Here is a 25,185-nt window from a genome sequence, read left to right as displayed (position 1 = left end):
AGACTATGTTCCCAGCACTAGATTAGATTTCAATGAGGACCTCCAATTACATGTCAAACAAATGCAGATTCAAAAGAAAAAGTAAAAAAACCATTACTTAACAAGATCAATGTGGATTCACAAGAGAAAAGCCTTAGATACTTTGCATAATTATTTTTTAAAACAGTAACATGCAATAGCTGTACAAGTATGAACACCACAAATATCGGACCAAGCTATTTAATACCTCTTTGTAGTGATCTTTCTGCCATTGATTATTTTGCTAGAAGTGGAAACTGATTTGAAGTTGCCCATCCCTGTGCCCCCAAACGAAGATGAAGAGAATGAAGTAAAGCCTCCATGGCCCAGTGAACCAAATGAAGATGAGAAACCTAGAAGACACAATTAGAATGTACACCAATTGAACAAAAGAGGTAATTATCTCCTGCAATCGCAAAGTTGTTTAGACAGCATACTAGATTCAGAAATGTTTCTATCAATACCACCAACCAGTGCGAGGTGACAACTAATCTGTGCTAGTCACACATTTGCTACAGCATCGCCCCACAAGGGACATCAGGGTTCCTAATGGCAGTACCCCAGACAATGACATTGGTCCCACATAACTCCCATGTATCCAAAGGCAAGGATAAAAGATGAAGCCACAAAAAATACAAAAAGTAGAATGCACACTTCAAAAATCAACACTTCCTCAGAAACAGGGAGGAAAGGGGGAATGTACAGGCATGTAGAAAGCTATGATTTCCCATCTTCGACTTCCTAATAACAGCAATTCCTTGACAAGGTCTCATAAGGCACAAAGAAAACTTCGTAAAACAAGAACGTTTAGACAAACTGTTGTGTTGGTTCATTAATCAACCTGATAGCCGAGAGTTTAGCAGTTATTAATGAAGATTTGATTAAACTGACAGAAACGCACTGGAGGTGGAAATATTGCTCATTATTGCAAGCAATAAAAGCCAAACAAAGTACACCATCCACATAAGTTGCCGAATCTGGTCATATTCTGTGGGAATAATGACGTGATGAAAGGCAGCTTTGAGCTGAAAGGAAAAGTTACATGCCTGTAGACAGTTCTGCATCGTAGGAATCTTCATTGAAATCATAAGCCTTGTATAGTTCCGTACCTTCAAAATATATATATATTTCCGCTCCGGTCACCTTTTCTGGAGCACTCCTGAACGGGTGCTTAAATTGTGGGGGTGTACCCACGAAATTTATAAACGCTCCTTTTTTTTCCAATATTGTAGAAAAGAGCACTCACGGGGATGGTTGCAATCACTTTATTGCAGCAACGCCACAAACACACACGTTTCGGCTTGTTCCTTTCTCGAACATCGAGAAAGGTGCAAGCCAAAACTCAACGGTCTCCTGCGTTGCTGTAATAAACGGATTGCAACCATCCCCGTGAGTGCTCTTTTCTACCCTATTGAAGAAAAAGGAGCGTTAGAGATATATATATATATACATATATATTGGATGTCAGAGTGCATCTCCAACAGGTGGGAACCTTGGAGCTTTGATATAGATATATATATATATATACATACATACATATACACACACACATATATACATACATACATGTATATATATATCCATCTCATCCTTCGTGGCCGAAAGAAACGGGTCGCACTCTTGCAGCAATAATAGGCAAAGTTAATTTATTCTTAAATCCATTTGTCAGGAACACTGACAAAACCAACGCGTTTCGGTAATTCGTAATACCTTGCTCACGGACATTGAATAGTGTTAATCACTAAAAAACATTTTCCATATAGTTACAATGAACACTGTCAGATGTTTTTCCTGGTGAATGCTAGAGGAGAGATAACTGCTAAAATATAGACTAATAAAGCCTTTAATCTTGCAACACTTTGCCATAGAAAAAAAGGCTACCTATAACCAACAGACATGAGAAGGAAAAGACAACCTAATCAGCCATCACTGAGAAGCTTAAAAAAGGGACTTGCACCTTTAAGGAAACCAGAGGTACCCCATCCCACAATGCACTGCGGTGGCAGTTTGCCTGAGTGGGTTTTATTTTCTGGCTCATTCAAACAGAATCTCTGAACACCTCAGGTGTTTTTTGTTCACCTTAAAACTTTTTACAAAACCTTTTCAGCGCTTTTAAAAGGTTACTACTTAATTGTTTGTCACTTCTGTCAAGTGCACATTTCTTTCAGGAATTCAGATGGAATTTTCAGTCCCAATGCATGCTCTTTACCAAAGGTCCATCCTGTGGCAGAAAGATGGCGAGCTCCAATGCCCACAATACTTATGTGGTGTTTCTCACCTACACACCTCACTAAAGGGTGTGAAATGTGCAGCAAAATGTCTAATAGAACCCTAAAGGTCAGATAATGTATTAGGCTGCGTGTCTGGATGAAGACATGAAAGCAGATCAAGAGAGGATGAAAAGAAAGAATGGAGCATTTCACCCTTCCCCAGAAAAGCGGCAGAGGACAGGTATTGTCCCCCAGAAAAGGAGATCTGTGACCAGACATTCTCCCTCCCAACACTGACATCACTCTCGACACCGTTCGCCAACGTCAAGGACATTGCTGTCAAAAGGTTTGGCACCATCGGTGTGGCTTTGTGGAAAAATAATAATGCTCAATTTTTGTTTCTTTCTGCATTGGTCCAGGGAGGTTTACTTCTGCTTAGTTTTTCGGCGATTATGAAGTATTCAAATATTTTAAGTACCATCCTGTCCTATTTGGATGACTAAATCCTGGTCACTGTCTTTTTAGCCAAGGTAGTCTTCACTTCATTCAGCATCAGAGGAAGCATGTGTTGTGGGACAAGACTCAAGACTAAAACTAGATCACTCTTAGACCATCTGGACACTTGGAGGAAGACTCCTGCTGCTCATGGCCTCGCAGTTCAAGTCTTCTTCATCGTCTGTGCCCTGCTCTGACTCTCCTGCTGATGTTGAGTACCTTGGACCTTGCTGGTCCAAACGTTGCTCCCTTGTTAAATTACTGGGTTAGGCCCATGTAGTGAAGTAGCTTATTTCCTACACTGTCGTCAAGAATAACATTTCCAAGCTGTGACCTTTTGCATACATTTGCACGCACTACAATGTTGGATTTGTTTCTCTGAAACTAAACTTGTTTTACATCTAGCTTCGCACAACATTTTCACAACGCTCTGATCATCATGTACACAGTCTCATTCCTTACTACGTACAGATGTCATCACTATCTTCATCCACGGGGCAACAGGGCTATCTCCATATCCACAATATCACTAATCTAATACGTACATCGCAAGGCTGCTTTCTATTATAGAAGATAAGCATCCCGATATATTAGTAGAGTAGGTACTTTCGCTGACAAAGAGGGTCCTTGCATGCTATAAAATCACCACAACCTGACATCTTGTGAGGGGTGTCCAGTTCGTCACCAGGAAGGGGTCCTTCCCCCTATCCCATCCGGTATTGGATCATCCCTTGGGGGGAGTCTTGGCTCTACACCAACAAACACTCTATGTACACTTAGAGTAGGGTCCGCATAGTAGGAGTACGCTAGATTACTACCTTGTATATATGCATGCATATATACAATTGTGTTGCACCTCGGTGGAACTATATCTACTATTTACGCTGTTGATACTTGTTCTACAAGTTACTACTTGTGTAACCATCTATCTGTAAGAGACATTAGTTAGTGATAGATTCTTTACCTTAGAATATCCCCAGGCGTCAGACTGGATCCGGAAAGTTTTGTTTAGCAGAACCCTTGCGCATCAGTAGGTGGCGTCCTGCGGCTCTGCGTCCATCGCTGGCGTCTTATGCGCCAAGGACGACACAGAGGCTACTTAGGCGCTACCCATGGGCACAGGCGTTAGTTCTGTACACAACTGTCCGCGCCAGGAACGAAGAGCCATGTAAGAAACTGACCAATGGTGCATTGAAACTATGGCCCTGAAAGGGGTGACCTTAACTATGGTAATCAATTAGCAGAACGGGGAGGATGGGAGGGGCGGTAAGTAATCTATCACTAACTAATGTCTCTTACAGATATATCATTACACAAGTAGTAACTTATGCATCTGAAAGAGACGTTAGTGATAGATTCCTCACCTTAGAATAGATACCCCAGCAATACCAACGCCGGTGGTGGGTCTGCGAACTGGATTACACCACAAAGTCACGGAGAACAGAACAGCCAAAGAAGCCATCTCTCCGGACTGGACTGTCAAGGCAGTAATGCTTGGTAAACATGTGCAGCGAGGCCCACGTAGCTGCCTGACAAATGTCCTGCAAGGGAACGCCACGTCCCAAGGCAGTAGTGGTTGCCGGTGCCCTGGTGGAATGGGCTCGCAGCCCCACAGGAGGCTCCTCCTTAGCCAACGAGTAACAGGCTTTGATGAAGAGAACGGCCCACCGAGAGGTGGTCTATTTGTGCAAGGCCCAAACTTTTTTGGCACCCACGTATCCACACAAAGAGCTGGTCATCCACCCGTAACTGCTGTTTGCACGTCAGATAAAGTAAAAGCGCATGTTTTGGGTCCAGCGGTGGAGCCTCTCCTCCTCTTTGGAAGGGTGCGGAGGTGGAAAGAAGGTGGGCAAAGTGATGGTCTGCTCGATGTGGAAGGGCATAATAACCTTTGGCGAGAAGGAAGGACGGGTCCGTAAAACCACCTTGTCCAGATGAAACAATCTGATGTGCGCTCAAAAGGAGCACACATCAGATATGTCAAGACAAGGTTTAAGTCCCATTTAGGCATTATAAACAGCACAGGAGGAAACCTGTGCGTAATGCCTTTCAGGAAGCGATTAACAACTGGGGACTTAAAAAGAGACGGCTGATCAGGAAGCCGCAGAAAGGCGGAGATGGCAGAAAGATAACCCTTGATAGTGCCCAGAGCAGAGCCCTGCTGGGCCAAAGAAAGAAGGAACAGAAGAACTTCGGAAAGAGGGGCAGAAAGGGGATGCACAAACTTATCTGTGCACCATGCCACAAACTTGTTCCACCTGCAGGCGTACATCGTTTTCGTGGAGGTACGCCTGGCTGCCAGAATGACATCACAGACTCCAGGAGGAGGATCGAAAGCTCTCAACTGTCACCGCTCAATCTCCACGCATGGAGGTGAAGGCTGGACAGGTTTGGGTGGAAGACCGTCGCCTACTGCTGCCACAGAAGATCCTCCATAAGAGGCAGTCTGATTGGGGGATCGATCGCCATGCTGAGTAGCTCGGGATACCAGTATCTTCATGCCCAATCCGGAGCCACAAAAGGCGTACAACAGACTGCAGATCCACTCGCAACAAAAAGTGTCGCCGAGCGAGTGCAGCATTGAAAATTCCAACACGCAGAACTAATGACACTGTGCGTGCTCTTCGGTGGCGAATAGATCTAACCAAGGCTCTCCCCACTGCAGAAAGAGACCTTGCGCCACGTCCGAGTTCAGACGCCATTCGTGATCCATCATACACCGGCGGCTGAGCTCGTCCGCCCTGGCGTTCAGAGAACCTGCCAGGTGTTGAATCACCAGAGTGACGCGCTGGTGTTCCAGCCATGTCCAGAGGCGCAGAGCCTCCTGACAAAGGGTCCACGACCCCACCCCGCCCTGTTTGTTGCAGTACCACATGGCGGTGGTGTTGTCACTGCTGAAAGAGACCTTGTGCCACGTCCGAGTTCAGACGCCATTCGTGATCAATCAAGCACGTCGGCTGAGTTTGTCCGCCCTGGTGTTCATAGAACCTGCCAGGTGTTGAACCACCAAGGTAATGCCCTGATGTCCCAGCCACGTCCAGAGGAGCAGAGCCTCCTGACATAGGGACCACAACCCCACCACGCCCTGTTTGTTGCAATACCACATGGCAGCGGTGTTGTCCATTAACACCTGCACTACACTTCCCCGGACAGAGTGAAGGAATGCCTTCAGTGCAAGTCGGATCGCCCAAAGCTCCAAAAGGTTGATATGGAGCTGGGACTCCGCCGGAGACCAGAGGCCTCTGATCTCCGCCTCTCCCAAGTGGCCTCCCCATGTCAGGAGGGACGCATCCGTCACCACTGTGTGCTCCGGTTGGGGAAGGGAGAGGGATCTGCCATTGACCCAATCGAGAATCATGAGCCACCACTGCAAGTGCCGTGCAGTGCCCTCTGAGATCTGTAATGTAATCGGACAGGTTGCCTTGATTCTGCGCCCACTGGAACTTCAGGTCCCACTGCAGAGTCCACATATGCCATCTGGCATGATGCACTAGCAGGATGCAGGAGGCCATCAGGCCCAGGAGGCAGAGGGTCATCCTGACAAACCCGGGATAAAGGCCGAAATATCGGAATAATAGCCTGAATATCCCAGATTCGCTGCTCGGGAGGCTAAACCCAAAACCGCTGCAAATCCAGAACCGCTCCGATAAAAAGGAGTTTCTGAGAGGGATTCCGGTGCTACTTTGGCACATTGATGGAGAACCCCAGCAAATGCAGGGGGTCGGCCGTAGTCTGAAGGTGGGTGACTACTGCCTGGGGCGAGCCCACCTTCAACAGCCAGTCATCGAGATAGGGGGAAGAATGACACCACTGATCTGCGCAGGTGAGCTGCAACCCCCGCCATCACTTTTGTGAACACGCGAGGGGCACTGGTAAGGCCGAAAAGGAGCACGGCAAACTGAAAATGCTCCTGGCCTACCATTAACCGCAGGGACTGTCAGTGGGCCGACAGGAAGGGGATGTGAAAATATGCGTCCTGCAAGTCCAACGCTACCATCCAATCTCCAGGGTCAAGGGCAGCCAAGACCTGAGCCAGAGTCAACATCTTGAAATTCTCCTTCCGGAGGAAGTGATTGACGTCCCCGACGTCCAAATGGGGTGCAAACCCCCTTTGTCCTTCTTGGGGACCAGAAAGTAGTGGGAATAACAGCCACGTCCTACTTCTAGCCCAGAAACGTGCTCGATGGCCCCCTTGGCCAAGAGAGCCATAACTTGCTACTGGAGAAGCGAAAAGTGATCTCCTGACATGCGGTGGAATCGAGGTGGCATGGCCTGGGGGATAGACTTGAAGGGGAGGGAGTAGCCCCTCCGGACGAGCTGCAGCACCCACTTGTCGGAAGTGAAAGAACACCAATCGGGAAGGGGATGACGAATCCTGCCACCCACTGGCGTGGGGTGCGACCTGAAGCTCAGACTAGGAAGGCTTTGAGGTAGACGTCGCGGAGGGGGACGGAGCCTCACGTCGGCCCCCAGAGCCACCTCGGTGGCCTCCGCGCCCACGAGCATGCTGAGTCTGGTTCTGCACAGGCTTTTGACTGAACAAACTGCCAGAGGTGCCTCTGCCATGGGCACGAAAGGAATGAAATGTGGACGTGGCCGGGCGCGTGGTGGAAAGGCCAAAGGACTTGGCCGTAGCTCGAGAGTCCTGAAAACGCTCCAGTGCTGTGTTGGACTTATCACCAAACAGACGAGTGCCGTCAAAAGGCATGTCCATGAGCGAGGTCTGACCGTCCAGGTTGAGTCCAGTGGACCACAGCCAGGCATGGTGCCAAAGCGCCACTGTCGTGGAAATTGCCCTACCGAGGGAGTCCGCGGTGTCCAAGCCACAACGAATGGTGAATCTAGCCGCGTCTTTACCCTCAGCCACAGCCTGAGACAGCACAGTCTGGACCTCCTCCGGGCACCGAGGCAACACCTCAGCCACAAAATCCCACACCAGGTGGCAATAGTGACCCAGAAGGCATTCTCTGTTCACTGACCGCAGTCCTAAACTGGCCGAAGAGAACAACCGCTTGCCAAACTGCTCCAATTTCTAAGAGTCCTTATTCGGCAGAGCCGTGGGAAAGGCACTCAGACGTAGAAGCTTGAATGACCAGAGTGATCAGAAAGGCAGGGTCACCCGGCACCAGGCGATGACGCCTGGCGACGTTCTTATCCACAGGGGCCCCCGTGGAGGGCCATGACCAAGTGCCCAACAAGACTTCGGTGAGGTCATCATTAAAGGGTAGCAGCGGCTCCGATGAAGTGGGCGCTGGCAGGAGCACCTCAGTAAGGAGATTTGTCTTCAGGGTCACCGTGGGGAGATAGAGGTTAAGGACCTCAGCAGCCCAACGCAGCACCACCGTATACGAGGCGCCTTCCTCCATAGTGGGCGGGGGAAAGGCAAGCCCTGGATCAGGAGTCGTTGTCGAGGCCACCGGCCTCCTCCAAGTCATCCACCCAGTCCTGCTCAGAATCACACTGACGAGCAAGCGGGTCCTCAGACCCTTCCCAGTCATCCTTCTCCACCGGTGCCGCAGGCAAAGGCCCTGGTGGCGGGGCAGGGACCGGTGAAGGAATAAACTACGTCGGGGTCCCAATTCGGATCCCAGGCGGGGACAAATTCCTCCGGGAACCAGGGCAGAGGCGGAACCAGCGGTATCCACTGTGGCGGCGGAGCAGAGGGCGGCGCCGGGGCTGGAGCCGGCAGCATGGGACCTCTTGGTGCCGAGGGCAGAGGCAGGGGCGCAGGATCCTCCGGAGCCGCTGGGGCTGGATCAGCCGAAGGAGTCGACGGACCAGCAGGATCCAGACACGGGACCATGGGGCCCGAAGGTGCACCGGTGGGAGACGAGGCCTAAACCGGCGGTCCTTGGCAGCAAGGAATTCTTGCATTTGTGCGGGAGTTGCCGATGGACCCGGGTATTGTGGGTAGGCTGCAGGACTCCCAGGCTCCAAAGGAGCAGCAGGGGCGGAGCCCCTGTCCCCCTCACCTGCCTCCGGGGACCGACGGGGGGACGTCGTAGAGCGAAAACGCTTCTTCGACTTGTTTGGGTCCGTCTCTTACCTGAATCCGAGGGGGAAGAGGAGTGGTATTGACGACTCCACGAGCGGTCACAGGAACGACCACTGGATCTCGAATGGCAAGGGTCGAGTGCCAAACTTCAAACAACTTCCGGTGCGGTTCCCTCAGGGCCTTCGGGGCCAAAGCCCTACAGTCTAGATAGGACCTGGAGTCATGGTCGCGCTCCAGGCAGTAGAGACCGACGTCATGAGGGTCCGCCACCAACCTATTGCGACGGCAGGTCCCGCAAAACTTAAAACCAGGCATCCCTACTAGCACCAGAGAAAATCAACGACCGTTTGCAGACAGAGCCCCAATGACAGCTCGCGCAGTCTGACATATGAGACACATCGCGCCATATCGTTTGAAAAACTAATCGGATTTCACCCGCCGCCATTGACAGCGTGGTACTCGAGAGCACGTTTGGACGGCTTTCTTATCCAATTGATTTTACGCACATGGCACACCATTAAAGGGTGTCCGCCCAGACCACTGGGGTTACATGAATTCAATGTAACTAAGCCCACCCACCTCACCACCCTACCCGTCCTGATGAAGACCCGTTCATGAGGATATCAACTGCCCTTCTTATCCTTGGGTCGAAACGTCGACAACCTTTTTCCCCACTTGGAGCCTGCATCTGTTTCTGTCCCTGTCCCCTCTCCTTCCATAAATAAAAACACGGATGAATTGTCCACCGTAATACAGCAAGAAAGAATAAAATTTTTTGCAATTTAAGACTTTGAGGGCAGGCTCTTTTAGAATCATTCTAAGGATTATTTAACCTTAGACCTACTAAAACAATCGGAACGCATCTTTTCTAGACCCTCTCGGTCTTTCTCTGTCTCACACGAGCACTAAAAACTTTCACTCTATCCTGTGCACGTTACTTGATGGTAACCCCTTTTGCCTCTTCAATTTGTATATTTGTATATTGAACAATGATGAGAATTGTTTATGAAAAATAAATAGTGGAGTCTTTCCTCTACTTTTAAGACATTCAAAACTCATTGTGTGGTCTGTTGGATATTTGACTGTTTTTGGGCTATTGTTTTCTCTTTTGTTTCCAAAACATTTCTTCATTGCAGGATTAAATCGCATGGGGAATAAAAATTGAATTATGTTGTGTAACAAAGTACCAATAATCGTATTCGGTATTAATGTCTAGGACCACTTTATCTGTAATACTGGATACCCAGGTCCTAGGACTTTCATTGGGTCACCCCGTATATGATAACGATCTGTGAATAAGTAAGCACGAGTGACTGAGCAAAAAGGTTCTGTAATGTTTCCACAATCCCTGAGGGGTCAGGGTTGTCATGTTCAGTGTTTGCCAGAAATGATTCACTCCCTAGTAAAGTTGGGGGTGAGGGGGATGGGGGGGCTTACGGTGGCACTGTGAGCTAGGTTGTCTATAGGCCAACATATCCTGCGGGGTGTTGATCAGTCTTAACCCCAAAGCCTCAGTTTAGGTTGTCCGAATAATGCGCAGGTCCTACGAATTGGTAGGAACTACACAACGCCAGAGTGCCAGTTGTGGCTACCAAGGCTTGTTGGTGCTCCCGCCGGCCACTGACCACCTAGTTACAGACATCCAACATGGTACAGCTCCTGCACAGCTCCTAGTCTTCCACTGCGTCACATGGTCCTCACAGCTGCAGCGACAAGGTCACAGTCTACTCTTCTGAACCTCCCGACATTGGTAGGCATGGTGTCTTCGTGCCTCCTGGTCACAACCAAGTGGCATAGACTCTATTCCCTCTGGTTGCAGGTTCTTCACTTCCAGAATCCACCCTTGGATTCCACCGGACTTACTCACGGTCCTCTCCAGAGGTATTTTTTTTTTTAAGTATTCCATTGTCTAAGGAGGTTTCCCACGCTCTTCACACCTATGCACCTGGCTTCCCTGGTGTAAGTAACCTGGCTTTCGGGGCATCCACGGGTGGGGTGGCTCTCCAACCTGCCGTCTTCCACGGGAATTCTACAGGGTCCTCTGGGAAGGGTCCTACTTATGCAAAACTGTAACTTCTCCATTGACTTCTATTGGGCACGCAGCTGTGTTCCCACTCTACACACAGCCTCCATGGGGCTCCTAGGTACTTACCTTGGGTGATTCCATGTGTTTCCGGCAATTCTGGTCCAAGCCCCGTCCCCCTTTGCAGTTCGCATTCCACTCTTAATATATGGTTTTGGTCTCCCCCTGGTGACCGCTGTATTTTGTGCTACTTACATGATTGAAATTGAAGTATTTTGGTGTATTGTATTAATATCTCCAGGTAGGAGATATACCAATGTGTTAGTTTGTGTTCTGTAATAAATAGAAGTATTTTTATATAAACACTGTCTGGTTCTTTTTCATTTAGCTCACACTACTGACTAAACTAGTAAAACAAGCTGCTTAAAACTCATTCAAGATAAGCCTGAAAGCTGCTCTCCACAGCTAACACTTTGAGAGCAGTCTATGGTTATCAAAGACCACTAAAATCACCATAAGGGTTGCCTGGATTAGTGCAAGGGGCATCACTTTAGTGTGCACCACAAACTAAGCCAGCCTCCAACAGTATATAGGCTGCACATTCTGTCTCTTTCTTGATTTTCTTTGCAGGCCTCTCTCAAGAAAGGTAAAAGTCTAAACTTAAGAAGATATATTGAAGTGCTTTGGGGTTCTCACACGTGGGCGTGACTATTCAGTGCCTATGACTATGAATGGAAATCTCCTACGAGAGAAGTGAAGTTTCCAACCCAATAAGTTACTGTACTTATCACCCAGTACAGGAAGCTGGCTCTTTTGTGAATTATCAATAAGTTGATATACCACGTAAAGAGTCCAGGAGTTCCCTTAAGAGTGGACGGGGCTTGCTATGCAATCCCAAAGTGCTCTATTAGGGGGTAGTGTTGAACAGCCTTAGACTTAACACAGAGGATTGCAAGACATTTGGAAATACACACATTGATTAATAAATGACAACACAACTCAAGAAGAAGCTCCATACTGTGAGAAAATGGGGTTCTGTTGCAGTATCTCCCACTTTTTGACTGGCTTTGGATGCAATTTTGACTGTGGAGTACTGGGTCCCTGCAGTCCAGGTTCCCAGTACGAGTGTTTTCCCTAAAAACAGGTCCACAATTGGTACTTCTGCCCACCTGCAAGTCCCTAGTACATGGTACCCTGGGTACCTAGGGCATGGAGGCAGAAGAGGTCCCCTAGGACCAGCTCACTAGGACCATGCTACTGCCCCCATAAGGAGATCAAAATCACCAAGTCAACTTGGCAGACTGCATGTGTACCATGCCAACTAGCACTGCCTTAAAATATAGGTAAGTCACCCCTCTAGCAGGCCTTACCAGCCCTAAGGCAGGATCACTACACCCCAGGTGTGGGCATGTATACATGAGCAGACATGCCCCTGCAGTATTAGTGTCTATTCCTTAATATTGTAAGTGCCAGGGAAGCCATAGAGAGTACATGGGCAGGAAACTTGACAACTCTAATTACCCAGCATCACGATGACTTCACTGAACCCTGGAGTGTTTGGTACCAAACAGCTCCTTGTGATAAATCCACACAGATTCCAGTGTGAGATTTATTAAAGCATGTACTCAGAGGGCACCCTAGAACCTACAGACCCTGGTGTGAGAATGACTGGTTTTAGGCAACCTGCCACACACAGACATGTTTCTGGACCTCAGGGTAAAGAACATCTGCTCTCTGGGACCAGAAACAAAAGGGGAAAGGGAGGTGTCACACCTCCTTCCCCCAGATGGGCCAGGGCTCGAAGGGAAAGCTTCAAAGGCCTGCCACCTTTATAATGCAACCCACAGCCTCTACTGCTAGCATCAGATAGCAGCCCCCGGTTTACACCCCCACTTTGGGTGGGAAAATCTAGATGGGCTAGGATGCTAAGAGTAAGAGGCATGTAAACCTGTGCTAACTACACCACTCAGGTGGAGGAGGCGAAGTTGAGCACACTTTACAGTCCTCTCAATCTTGAAGATAAGGGAACCCCGTATAAATCAGGGCTAGGTCTATGCCCCCCTCCCACAGGAGTGTGGCATAATAGTGGGTGTAGTCACCCTAGGTAAGGTGCCAAATTGCCTTACCTGCTACTACCCGTAAAAGCCCCCTAAATTTAGTGGGCTCCCCCAGACCTAGAAACTAGATCTGTGATGACCTAAAAAGAAAGAAGATATCCCTGAAGAGAAGTCTAATGATGACGAATGCCTTGGCCCCAGCCCTACAGGCCTGTCTCCAGCTTCTACGAACTTGCGACCAGTCTTGCAGCCAGCAACCTCAGAAAACTCTGGGAGGACTGTTGCTTTCGAAAGAGACTCCAATCTCCCATGGGCAGCGTACCGGACCAGAAGAAAATGAATCCACGGGCTCCGGACCCAGCTGGACCAGTGCCCACTCTGTACCCGAAGCCCACAGCCAGAGTTGAGTGGCCCACCTGTGCAGTGAAGTCTCCCAAGCGATCCTCACCTCATGCCAGTGTTGGCAGACCTCTCCTGATCTCTATGGCTGCAAAAGCAGTGTAAATCTAGGCACCCCTGCACCCGAAGCCCGTGGGTCTTGGTGAGCTGAACAGACTGTGCTCCTGCATCTCTACTTACCTCTGCTGTCATTGGTCTCCCGCCTACAACCTCCGGTGTTACGCCTGCAGCCTGATTCCAAAATTAGAAAATCCATTAAAAAGCATTGGGCGCACAATGCTGATTTTGCACCCGGCAGCCCCTGTTCCTCTGCTGGTGTATGTTTAGTGCTGCTTTGTGGCCCACCTGTGCTTGCTCTAACCCCCCAAAGCTTGGACCATGCAACCAATCTACTTACCGGCAAGCAGTGTGCCTCTAGGCACCCCCAGTCTCTAATGAAAAGGCTTGGTCCGAACAAAGGCTTTGCCCTCGGCAACCTGTGCCTCTGGTGGTGCAGTTTTGGTACTAACCTGACCCTTGCTGACTTTTGGTCCCAAAGAGTTGTAAGTGTATTACTACCTGTATAACCGCAATTTTGTTTTCCCAATAGGAAAGCATTAAACTTTTCTGAAATATTCAAGCGTCGATTTTTAAAAGTGAAAAGTATTTTTATTAAAAAACATACTTACCTTATTACGAACATCTTGGTTTTAAAATAAAATACTAACAAAGGATATTTTTCTAAAATTGATGTGGATCTCCTTTTTAAGTCGTGTGTCCATTATTGCTCAATGTTCTTCAATAAATCTCTTACACTCCTCTGTGTTAGGCCTAAGGCTGCTCGCCCACACTATCACTAATAGAGAACTCTGCGTTTTACATTGAGCCCTGTACACTTTAGAGGAGCCCCTTAATTCTGTGCACAGTATAACCATCTAGTGGGCATACCATATACAGAGCCAGCTTCTTATACACCAATTTATAAAAATAGCAAGTATCTTAATATACATTTAGGCATCAGAGACAAATCATTCAGGTAAGTACGTTTTTAAATATAAATTCTTTTCACTTTAAAAAATGGTCGCTTAGTGCAATTTCTGAGTTATGCAATGTTATCCTATGGAAGAAAATACAAATTCTGCAAACAGGTACAGTATATTGACTTACAGGACCAATACCCAAGACTTAAGGTGAATGGAGGGCAAGACTTAAGGTGAAGGCAGCACCAACAGTACACCCACCACCAGTGGCATGAGGGCAACCAGGTGCAAGTCGCAGGGAGGGCGGAATAAGTCTACAGGTAACGTCGGGAGTCCTGGAGGGGAGAAACTACAATGAAATCGAGAGCTAGAGGGATGGGGAACATTTTTGGCACCAGTGGCCCACTTCAACCCAGGCCGGAGGAGACTGGTGCAGTGGTGGCTTAGTGTGTCGGGTTTTGGCGGTTCCAGAGACCTTAGAGACTTCTCTTTTGGAGATTCTTTAGAACTGGCCCGCTAGTCAAAGGAGGCCTTGAGTCTTTTTCGAAGGCAGGCAGTTCTTCCAAGTTTCTGGAGTCTCAGCTGCAGGACAAGTCAACTTTGGGGCAGTTTTCGACAAGGGATGCAGACAGGCCAGCAGGGTTGGTACCAGGTCATCTGCTTCTGTGGCCCTTTGGTGTCCGCTCTTCTTACGTCATCAGGATCTGCTTCCCTGGGGCCAGGGGCTCCCCTTAATACTAAATTTAGGGGTGTTAGGGGACAGAGGATAGTAGCCAATAGGCTACTTACCCTTGGGTCCACTATGCCCCCTATATGACCACTTTCTGTGAGAAGGATAAGTTACTTACCTGTAAGGATAAGTTACTTACCTGTAAGGATTAGTTACTTACCTGTAATCCTAGTTCTCTTCCAGGGGTATACTCATTAAAGTCATAAGCACTGAATTATCTCCGCCCATGAGCGGGAACCCGGAACATATAAACAAAATACATATATATGTGTAAATATATCAAAAAGTACATAGTACTAAACTAATTATACACATATACATGTATAATAACCATAATATGCAGCCTAACATATATAAATAGGCTAATAAAGCCAAAATTACACACGTTCTGAAGCATGAAAATATGCTGTATATAAATGCAATAAACAGGCATGAGCCCAAAATGCATTTCATAACCATGAAAGCCTTTTATTTTCATCAAAGAACCTGTTGTAAACAGTTATTAGCCTAAAAGGCTGCATATGAAAAAATATCTGTGTACAGAAAATCAGACTGGCACCCTGCCTTTAAGGCCCCAGAGAATCTGCACACTTTGCCTTTAAGGCCTCCAGGAGAACTCTGTTCCCATCATCCACCACAGGTGACAGTTAGGTCAGTTCTTTTGTACGGTACAGTAAACTTTAGCAGGAATCTGCACTTAAAAACTTTATAATACATATTGAAAAAACCTTAATGCTACTGCTCGCCCGGGGAGGCGGGAGGGTGCTTATGACTTTAATGAGTATATCCCTGGAAGAGAATTAGGATTACAGGTAAGTAACTAATCCTTCTCTTCCAGGGGATACTCATTAATATTCATAAGCATTGAATAGAGTAGCAAGCTCATACCCACTAGAAGCGGGCGAACAGATAAATGCATAGCCACATTTTAAACATAGTGTTTAGCTAGAATTAGCAAACAAATTTCTGAGGGATGCTTGTCCGACTTGTGCATCAACCTGCGCATCCGAATCTAGACAGTAATGGCGTGTAAACGTATGCACTGAACGCCAAGTAGCTGCTTTACATATCTCTGACATAGCCACATTCCTAAGGAGAGCTGTGGTAGAAGCTTTCCCCCTCGTAGAATGCACCCTAGGTCTACCTGATAAAGACTTGTGGGCTAGCTGATAAGCCAGTAGGATACATGACACTATCCATCTAGAAATGGATCTCTTGGACGCTGCCAAACCAGTATTTGTAGGACCATAGTTCACAAAAAGACGGTCCGTGTGTCTCAAAGACTTTGTTTTATCTAAGTAAAATTTCAAAACCCTTTTCAGATCTAACGAGTGTAGAGCCCGTTCAGCCGGACTCGAAGGGTTTAGGAAGAAAGTAGGCAGTGTTATGGTTTGATTAATATGAAAATCCAACACCACCTTAGGCAGGAAAGCAGGATGAGTTCTGAGCACCACTCTGTTTCCATGAAAAATAGTGTACGGTTCCTTGCAACACAGAGCCTGGATTTCGCTCACTCTACGAGCAGAAGTGATGGCTACAAGGAACGCTACTTTCCAAGACAAGTGTTGTAAAGACGCTTTATGTATGGGTTCAAAGGGGGGACCCATTAACTTGGTCAACACCACATTAAGCTCCCAAGGTGGAAACGGAGACCTGACTGGAGGGTACACCTTCCTTAAACCTTCCAGAATATCCTTCACCACAGGCATCCGAAAGAAAGATATCTGTCTTGGTGATTTTCTATAAGCAGTTATTGCAGCAAGATGGACTTTGATGGAACTAAACTGCAAACCAGATTCAGCAAGGTAAAGTAGATAAGGTAAGATCACCTGTTCTTGACCATGAATAGGGTGAAGACCCTTACTCTGACACCAAAGGTAAAAGCGTTTCCACTTAAATCCGTAGGATTGTCTTGTAGAAGGTCGCTTTGCCTCCTTAAGGATGTTCATACACTCCGGATTCAGCTGTAAGTGCCCGTACTGGATGACTTCAGGAGCCATGCTGCCAAGCGCAGGGAGGGCAGATTGGGATGAAACACTCGCCCCTCCTGTTTGGACAGAAGATCCGGGCGACAAGGCAATCTCCTGTGTGGCACTTCTGACAACTGGAGGAGATCTGGGAACCACCACTGGCGTGGCCACTCTGGGCAAATCAGTATCATTCTGGAGTTGCTCTTGTACATCCGGTTGATCACTACTGGTATCAACGGAGTCGGTGGAAAGGCGTACAGCAAGTTTTGACACCAGTCTATCAAAAGGGCATTCCCTTGAGACCCTTTCTGGGAGAACCTGGACGCGAAGACGGGGCATTTTGTGTTTGCCGCGTCTGCGAACAGATCGATTTCTGGTGTTCCCCAAGACTGGAAGATGCTGTGCGCGACGTCGTCGTTGAGAACCCAGTTGTGCGCTTCGACGAAGTCTCTGCTGAGGTCGTCCGCCTGTGAGTTGAGACTCCCTGGCAGGTGAACCGCTGTTATTGAGAGGTCTCGTGCTAGCAACCAATGCCAGATGGTCTGGGCTTCTATGGACAGAGTCCTGGAACCCCCTTGCTTGTTTAAGTAATACATTGTAGTTGTATTGTCTGTTTGCACCAGGAGGGACCGAGTCTGTAGAGATGGTGCCAGGGACTTGAGAGCAAGATGGACCGCTCGGAGTTCGAGTAGATTGATGTGATATCCTTTCTCGAAGTCTGACCATAGCCCTTGTACCTGCAGAGGGCCCATATGTGCCCCCCAACCTTGGAGAGAGGAGTCTGTGATCAGAGTCTGCGTTGGTGGGTCCTGATGAAAAGGAACTCCCTTCATCAAGTGTGTCTTCTTCATCCACCACCGGATGGAATCTTTTGCAGACTGATGGAGATGAATCCGATCCTCCCAGCATCCCGTCCTCTGCTTCCACTGATCTTCCAGACACTGTTAAAGAGGACGCATATGCAACAGTGCGTTTGGAACAATGAAGATGCACGATGCCATGGACCCTAGGAGAGAGGACACTTGCCGAACTGTCGGACATGCAGACTGAAGGAGAAGAATACACTTCGCCTTGATGGATAACCACCTCTCCTCCGAAAGACACACGTTTTCTTTTTCCGTGTCCAGTTGAGCACCCAGGTAGTGGATCTTCTGGGTGGGGTTCATTATGGACTTCTTGTAACTGACTTGAAGACCCAACTTGTACATGAGTTGGAGGCATATCAATAGATGTTCTTCCAGTAGAGATGGGGATGAACTCTTCAGAAGCCAATCGTCTAAGTACGGATATATGAAAATCCGTCTCTTTCGAAGATAAGCCGCAACTACCGCCATACATTTGGAAAATGTTCTGGGAGCTGATCTCAGGCCGAACGGGAGTACTGCGTACTGATAGTGATGAGCAGCTACTTGAAACCTGAGAAACTTGCGATGTTTTCTGGATATCGGAATATGAAAGTAAGCATCCTTCAGATCGATGGAGCACATCCAATCCCCCTGATGTAACTGGGGGAAGATCTGATGAAGAGCCAGCATTCGAAACCTCTCCTTTCGAATGAATTCGTTCAACCGTCTCAAATCCAGAATGGGTCTGAACTCCGTAGCTGGACCTTTTTTCTTTACGAGAAAAAATCGAGAGTACTGGCCTTGATATCTCTGCTGAGATGGTACTAGTTCTATGGCCTTCTTCAGAAGGATATTCGCTTCCTGTTGTAAACGTTTCACATGCCACTGTAACATTTTTAGAGGACGCATGACAAGAGGGGCCTTCTTGAATCTCAAAAGGTACCCGTTCTGAATGATACTCATCACCCATCTGTCCTTTGTGATCTGTTTCCACTCGTCCAGAAACCACACAATACTTCCTCCAACCGGAGTGGCACACGGTTGTGGAGGAAGCCTCCGTTCATTGTTTTTGAGGCTGTTTGGCAGTGGAAGACTGCTGCCTATTTCCATTGCCTCTGCCTCGCCCAGGTCGCCGCTGTTGGAATTGCGACCTCTGTTGATTCTGGCCTTGGTTTTGCGAGGACCAATTTGTCTGTTGGCTCCTCTGCTGGAAAGATCTCTTGTCATAGGGACGAAAATTACCCCGACGTTTAAATTCTTTCTTCTTTTCTAGACCTACGGCCTTCAGGGTGTCCAACTCCACTTTCTTCTTGGACATCTCATCGTCAGCATGAGATCCAAACAGAGTCGAACCATTGAACGGTAAATTCACTATTTTCCTCTGGGCCTCAGGCTTTAGCCCAGTAAGGCGCAGCCAAGCTGAACGCATAGCACAAATACCGTGCGCATAGCCACGCGCGACCAGATCCGCCGAATCAGCAGCCGCCCGAATGCTCTGGTTAGCCACCAGTCCGCCTTCTTCCACAATCTCCAGGAAATCCTTTGATCTTCCTTAGGGAGTTTATCAGCAAAACGAGCCACCGAGTCACATAGCAGACAATCATAGCGGCCCAGTAAGGCTGAAGCACTGGCCACTCTCAGGACCGAACCAGAGGTGTTAGCCATTCTTCGCCCCAAGGAATCCATGCTCTTGCTATCCTTTTCAGGAGGAGCCTAAGAGGTAGATGCTGCAGAATGCGCTTTTCTGACTGCCGCCACAATAAGAGAGTCTGGAGGTGGGTCCGAGCGCAAAAATAGTGGGTCCTCTTCTGGAGCCTTGTACTTTTTTGCAATCCTAGAGGACCTGAACACACTGTAGCCGGAGTCAAGAAAGTTCTCATTGCTGGTTCTATCAAACCAGGCACTAGAGGCAGAAGAGGTCTGCCAGACGTCTTATGATGTAGGGTTTCAAAGATGACTGACGATGTCACTTGGGGAACTGCCATCTTGATGTTGAACTTATTTGCCCAACGACATAGTACATCATTAAATGTGCTCAAATCATCTACGGGAGACACTCTGGAAGGTGGAGTAGATGATATAGTGGGAGAATAGTCTCTATATGAAGACCTTGAAGAGGACGCAGATGACGTAGAAGATGGTGAAGGGGTTCTACGCCGTCTCTGAGGAGTTGCCGATCGCTGCCTCCTACGCTCCCTCGAACGCTCTCTCACTCGGGATTTAGAGCGTGATCTTCTATGCAGCTCCGACTGAGGGACTGGAGCCCTCATCCCCATCAGTCCTGCATCTGGACGCATCTTCCAATGTCTCAGGCTTTCCCGCCACCTCGGTGACATGTTAAGAGGACGCTCTACACACTCAGGTGAAGCCTCAGGTGAAACCTGCACAATATGCAGCCCTGCTGAAGACTTGGAGGCTCTGGAGACTACACTGTGCTCAGAGTTCGATGAGCCAGATGGGGTCCGTTGTCTGGGCACCACTTGCCGGTCATCTGACACCTGCCCTGAGGTTGAGCCAGAATGCGCCACTACAGAAGAGTCCTGGTGCACTGTCATGACCCACCGCAGACCTGTCGTCTTGCTGACCCTGCGGTGAAGACGCCACTAAATGTTGTGGACTTATTTCTGACCTCGACAAAGACCTAAGTGAGGTCCGAGAGGCTGGTCTTGATAGTCTCGAAACCGACCTTTCATCAGGTGGGGGAGACCTAGACTCTGCTCCACTCGACCTCTTTTTAGGTCTCGACATCGAATTCTTCGACGCCGATCTTCCTCTCGACGTCGACCTTTTCCTCGACGCCGACATACGTCTCTCCTTCGACGTCGACCGATGACTCCCTCTCGACGTCGACACTGGATCCTTCGACGTTGACACATCCTTCGACGTCGGACGCCTCTCTTCCTTCGACGTCGATCTCTTACGATCCTTCGACGTCGAACCTTGCACCCCCGAGAAAGATTTTGACGGCGACTGTCGAGACGCTGAACCTTGCCTCACCGGCGAAGTCCTCGACGTCGATGGAGCCCTCTTCGACGCCGACAATGATGAAGCGCACCTTTTTTGACGGCGACGCTCCCTGGAGTTGATTCTTCTTAGTTCTACCTTCAGGAGAAGCTGTTCTTCGACGTTTGTGTTGAGAAGATGGCTTAGCAGATGACAACAAGCTCTTGGAGCCCTTCTCACCACGGCTTTCTCTCTCCAGAAGGCCCAGCAACCTCATTTTCTCCCTTTCTCTTAAAGTCCTACTAGAAAGGTTGAGGCAGTGATAACAATCTTCCACCTTATGAGAAGCTGGAAGACAAACCACACAAACAGAGTGTGGGTCCGTTTTTGACATCTTCCCACAGGAAGGACATTTGTAAAATAAAGGTGGCATTCTGACTAAAAAACCACCAACAGTTTAGTCAGAAAAAGGTATTAAACCACCACCAGAGTAGTAAATTGTCAAAAAGACAAGAAAACAAAAAAACCAACTTCTGACAGAAAAAACTGCCAAAATTAGCAGAGCTCAAGTTCCAGGTTCCTCACAGAACAAGTCGGAAAAAAGAACTGACCTAACTGTCTCCTGTGGTGCATGATGGGAACAGAGTTCTCCTGGAGGCCTTAAAGGCAAAGTGTGCAGATTCTCTGGGGCCTTAAAGGCAGGGTGCCAGTCAGATTTTGTGTACACAGATATTTTTTCATATGCAGCCTTTTAGGCTAATAACTGTTTACAACAGGTTCTTTGATGAAAATAAAAGGTTTTCATGGTTATGAAATGCATTTTGGGCTCATGCCTGTTTATTGCATTTATATACAGCATATTTTCATGCTTCAGAACGGGTGTAATTTTGGCTTTATTAGCCTATTTATATATGTTGGGCTGCATATTATGGTTATTATACATGTATATGTGTATAATTAGTTTAGTACTATGTACTTTTTTATATATTTACACATATATATGTATTTTGTTTATATGTTCCGGGTTCCCGCTCATGGGCGGAGATAATTCAGTGCTTATGACTATTAATGAGTATCCCCTGGAAGAGAATCCTAGTTCTCTTCCAGGGGTATCCTCGTCAAAGTCATAAGCACTAAATATTCCCACCCATGTGCAAGGTCCCCAGAAAATATATGAAAATTATGTACACACACATACATACATATATACACATGTATATATATATATATATATATATATATATATATATATATATATATATATATATACACACATATGTATACATCCGTACATATGTACACATACACACACATATATACATACATACACACACACATATATATATATATATATACACACATATACATATACACACACACAGACACACACACAATTTTTTCACCAATCAATGCAGCCTCCCAGAAAAACACACAAGGCTAAGCAATCCTCCGAGACCTTATCTTTGCAACATACACAAACCAACCAGGAGGACCAAGAGACACTTGAACTACCTTAAATAATAAATAAATAGCAGAAGAGAAAAAACAGGCATGGTTAGCCCATAGGCTGCTTTGGAAACTTAACATGGAAAATGAAAGCAAATGTAAAACATCAAAAACTGGCTCTGTGCCTTTGAGGCAGCGATGAACCCGAGCTTTCCATCATGCCATAGGGGTGACAGTTAAGTAAGTTGTTCTTTGCGGAGACCCAGAGGTCAGGGCACAAAGAGATGACATAATTCTGGATCATTAGCCCGGGGAGGTGGGTGGGTGGCTTATGACTGATGAGGATACCCATGGAAGAGAACTAGGATTACAGTAAGGTAACTTATCCTTCTCTTCCTGGGGATCCTCATCAATAGTCAAGCACTGAATGGAATAGCAAGCACATACTCCACTCCTGCCGGCAAATTACCACTGTAAATGACCGCAGCATCGAAAAATCACTTCAAATGACTTTAGCATTGAAATAAATTCCTCAAGGAGACTTGAGTATATGCTCTAGAATCAGAGTTAAGACAATAGTGTCTTGTGAAAGTATGTACCGATTTCCAAGAGGCTGCTTGGCAGATCTCAGCAATCGATACATTGTGCAGAAAAGCTATTGTAGCTGCCTTTCCCCAAGTGGAATGCGCCTTGGGAGATTACAAAAGGGGTTTATTTGCCAATTGATAAGCCGGCTTGATGCATTTCACGATCCATCTAGAGATGAAAGCTTGGAGGCTAGGAAGCCTGTTCTGATGGAACTATAGTTTAAAAATAATTGATCGGACTTCCTAATAGTCTGAGACTTAACTAGATAGAATTTCAAATCTCTTTTAAGGTCTAGAGAATGGAGAGACCTTTCAGATGGCGTAAATGGATTGAGAAAGAAAGAAGGCAGTGAAATGGTTTGAGTAACGTGATAATCCGACACCACTTTTGGGAGGAAGGAGGGTGTGTTCTTAAAACCACTCTGTTGTGGTGAAACACCGTGTACGGTTCCTTGGAACAGAAAGTCTCAATCTCGCTCACCCTATGAGGTGATTTGATCACCACCAAAAAAGGCGGATTTCCATTTCCATGTAAGGTGCTGAAGGGTCGCTTTATGAACTGGCTCAAAGGGAGGACCCATAAGCTTAGAAAGAACCAGGTTAAACTCCCAGGGAAGTGAAGGAGGCCGGACAGGGGGGAAAACTTTCTTTAAACCCTGAAGGAAATCCTTAACCACCTGGAGCTTGACGAAAGAAGTTTGAGTAGGAGACTTTCTGTACGCCATAATGACAGTCAGGTGTACCTTTATGGAAGTAAATTTTAGACCAGACTTGAAATGCAGGAGATAAGGCAAAATTACCTCCTCTTGCCCACCACAAATAGAACCTTTTCCATTTAAAAAAATAGGAATGTCTTGTGGAAGGTCTTCTGGACTTTCTCAAAATGTTCATGCAGTCCTGAGGAACACTTAGTTGGCCATTCTGGAGGACCTCAGGAGCCATGCTGCCAAGTTCAGCGATGGAAGTTTGGGATGATAGATACTCCCGTTCATCTTGGACAGGAGATCCCGGTCTGCACGGAAGCCTTCTGTGTGGACATTCCGAGAAATGCAGAAGGTCCGGGTACCACCACTGCTGTAGCCAGTCTGGTGCTATTAGTATCATCCTCGTTCTGAAGTGTGTGAGCTTGGTTTTGACCTTCGGGGCGAGAGGAAGAGGAGGAAACGCGTAAACAAAGGTTCCTGACCAGTCGATCAAAAGGGCATTCCCTATCAACCCTGGTCGGTAAAACCTTGACGCGAAGGCGTGGAATTTATGTTTGGATCGTCTGCAAAGGTATCAATGGTTAGTTGACCCCATTGTTGAAAAATGTCTGCCACCACTTTGTCGTGCAGAACCCAGTCTTGTTGATTGTTGAAATGACAACTCAAGGAGTCCACTTGAGAATTTTGATCCCCTAGAAGACGGACTGCTGTGATTGAGAGCTGTCTGGCCAGGAGCCAATGCCAGATCGCCTGCGCTTCCAGGGACCGAGGGCGAGAGCGTGTCCCTCCCAGTTTGTTTAGATAGTACATAGTGGTTGTGTTTTCCGTCTGGACCAGTATGGATTTGAACTGTATGGAAGGGTAGAAGGCCTTGAGAGCTAGATGCACTGCCCATAGCTCCAGCATGTTTATGTGATAAGTCTGTTCCTTGCTCGACCACCGGCCCAGAGTTAGCAGAGGGCCCATGTGTGCTCCCCAGCCCTGAAGAGAGGCGTTTGTAGTCAAAGATTGCGTCAGTGGACGTTGGTGGGAGGGCAATCCCAACAGGAGATTTTTCCAATGAGTCCACCATGGGATGGATGATTTCGCAGCATGGGAAAGTAGAATCCGGTAGTTCCATCAATCCGTTGCCTGATCCCATTTGTCCTCCAGGGCGTGCTGCAGAGGTCTCATCCTCTGTCTGCAGTTGGGGACTAGGAAAATGCAAGATGCCATCGACCCCGGGGGCGATGCATCCTGCTGAACTGAAGGTTGTTGAACTTGAAGACTATTGCACTTCAGCTTGATTGAGAATAGTCTAACCTCCTAAGGAGACACTTTTCCTGGGCTGGAGTCTAGAGTAGCACCCAGGTAATGTATTCTTTTAGTGGGCTGATGGATTGATTTCTCCATATTGACTTGAAGGACCAAGCGCTGTAGCAGATTCAGACAGATTTGATAGTGGTTTTTCACAGTCTGAGGAGATGAGCTCTTTAGGAGCCAATCGTTGAGGTACGACTAGACAAACAGACCTTGGAGACGTAGAGTAGATGAACACTCGAGGTGCAGACATTAGGCCTAACAGCAGGACTCTGTACTGATAGTGCTTGGAGCCTACCATGAAGAGCAGAAACTTCGTGTCACAAAGCAATTGGAACATGCAAGTATGCATCCTGAAGATCTATCAAGCACATCTAGTCCCCTTGTTGGAATGGGGATATATTTGATGGAGAGCCAGCATATGAAGTCTTTTTCTGATGAATGTGTTGAGGAAACTAAGATCCAGAATAGGCCTGAATCCCGCTTTTTGGCCCTTCTTTTGTAC

At 47.4% G+C, this 25,185-nt stretch overlaps 1 protein-coding gene across 2 annotated transcripts in view; it reads right to left on the bottom strand.

The window, feature by feature from the left end:
- Positions 1–25,185, bottom strand: part of DNAJB6 (DnaJ heat shock protein family (Hsp40) member B6) — a 451,460-nt gene that overhangs the window by 234,797 nt on the left and 191,478 nt on the right. For both annotated transcript variants that reach the window (XM_078663269.1, XM_078663268.1), the window contains exon 7: positions 227–371. In XM_078663269.1, the coding sequence (XP_078519395.1) occupies positions 227–371 (145 nt within the window). The remainder of the gene's footprint in view (positions 1–226; positions 372–25,185) is intronic.

The sequence above is a fragment of the Lissotriton helveticus genome, chromosome 10, assembly GCF_964261635.1.
Source record: "Lissotriton helveticus chromosome 10, aLisHel1.1, whole genome shotgun sequence".
In the NCBI taxonomy this organism is placed as follows: Eukaryota; Metazoa; Chordata; class Amphibia; order Caudata; family Salamandridae; genus Lissotriton; species Lissotriton helveticus.
This window is presented reverse-complemented; position numbering and strand designations above follow the sequence as displayed.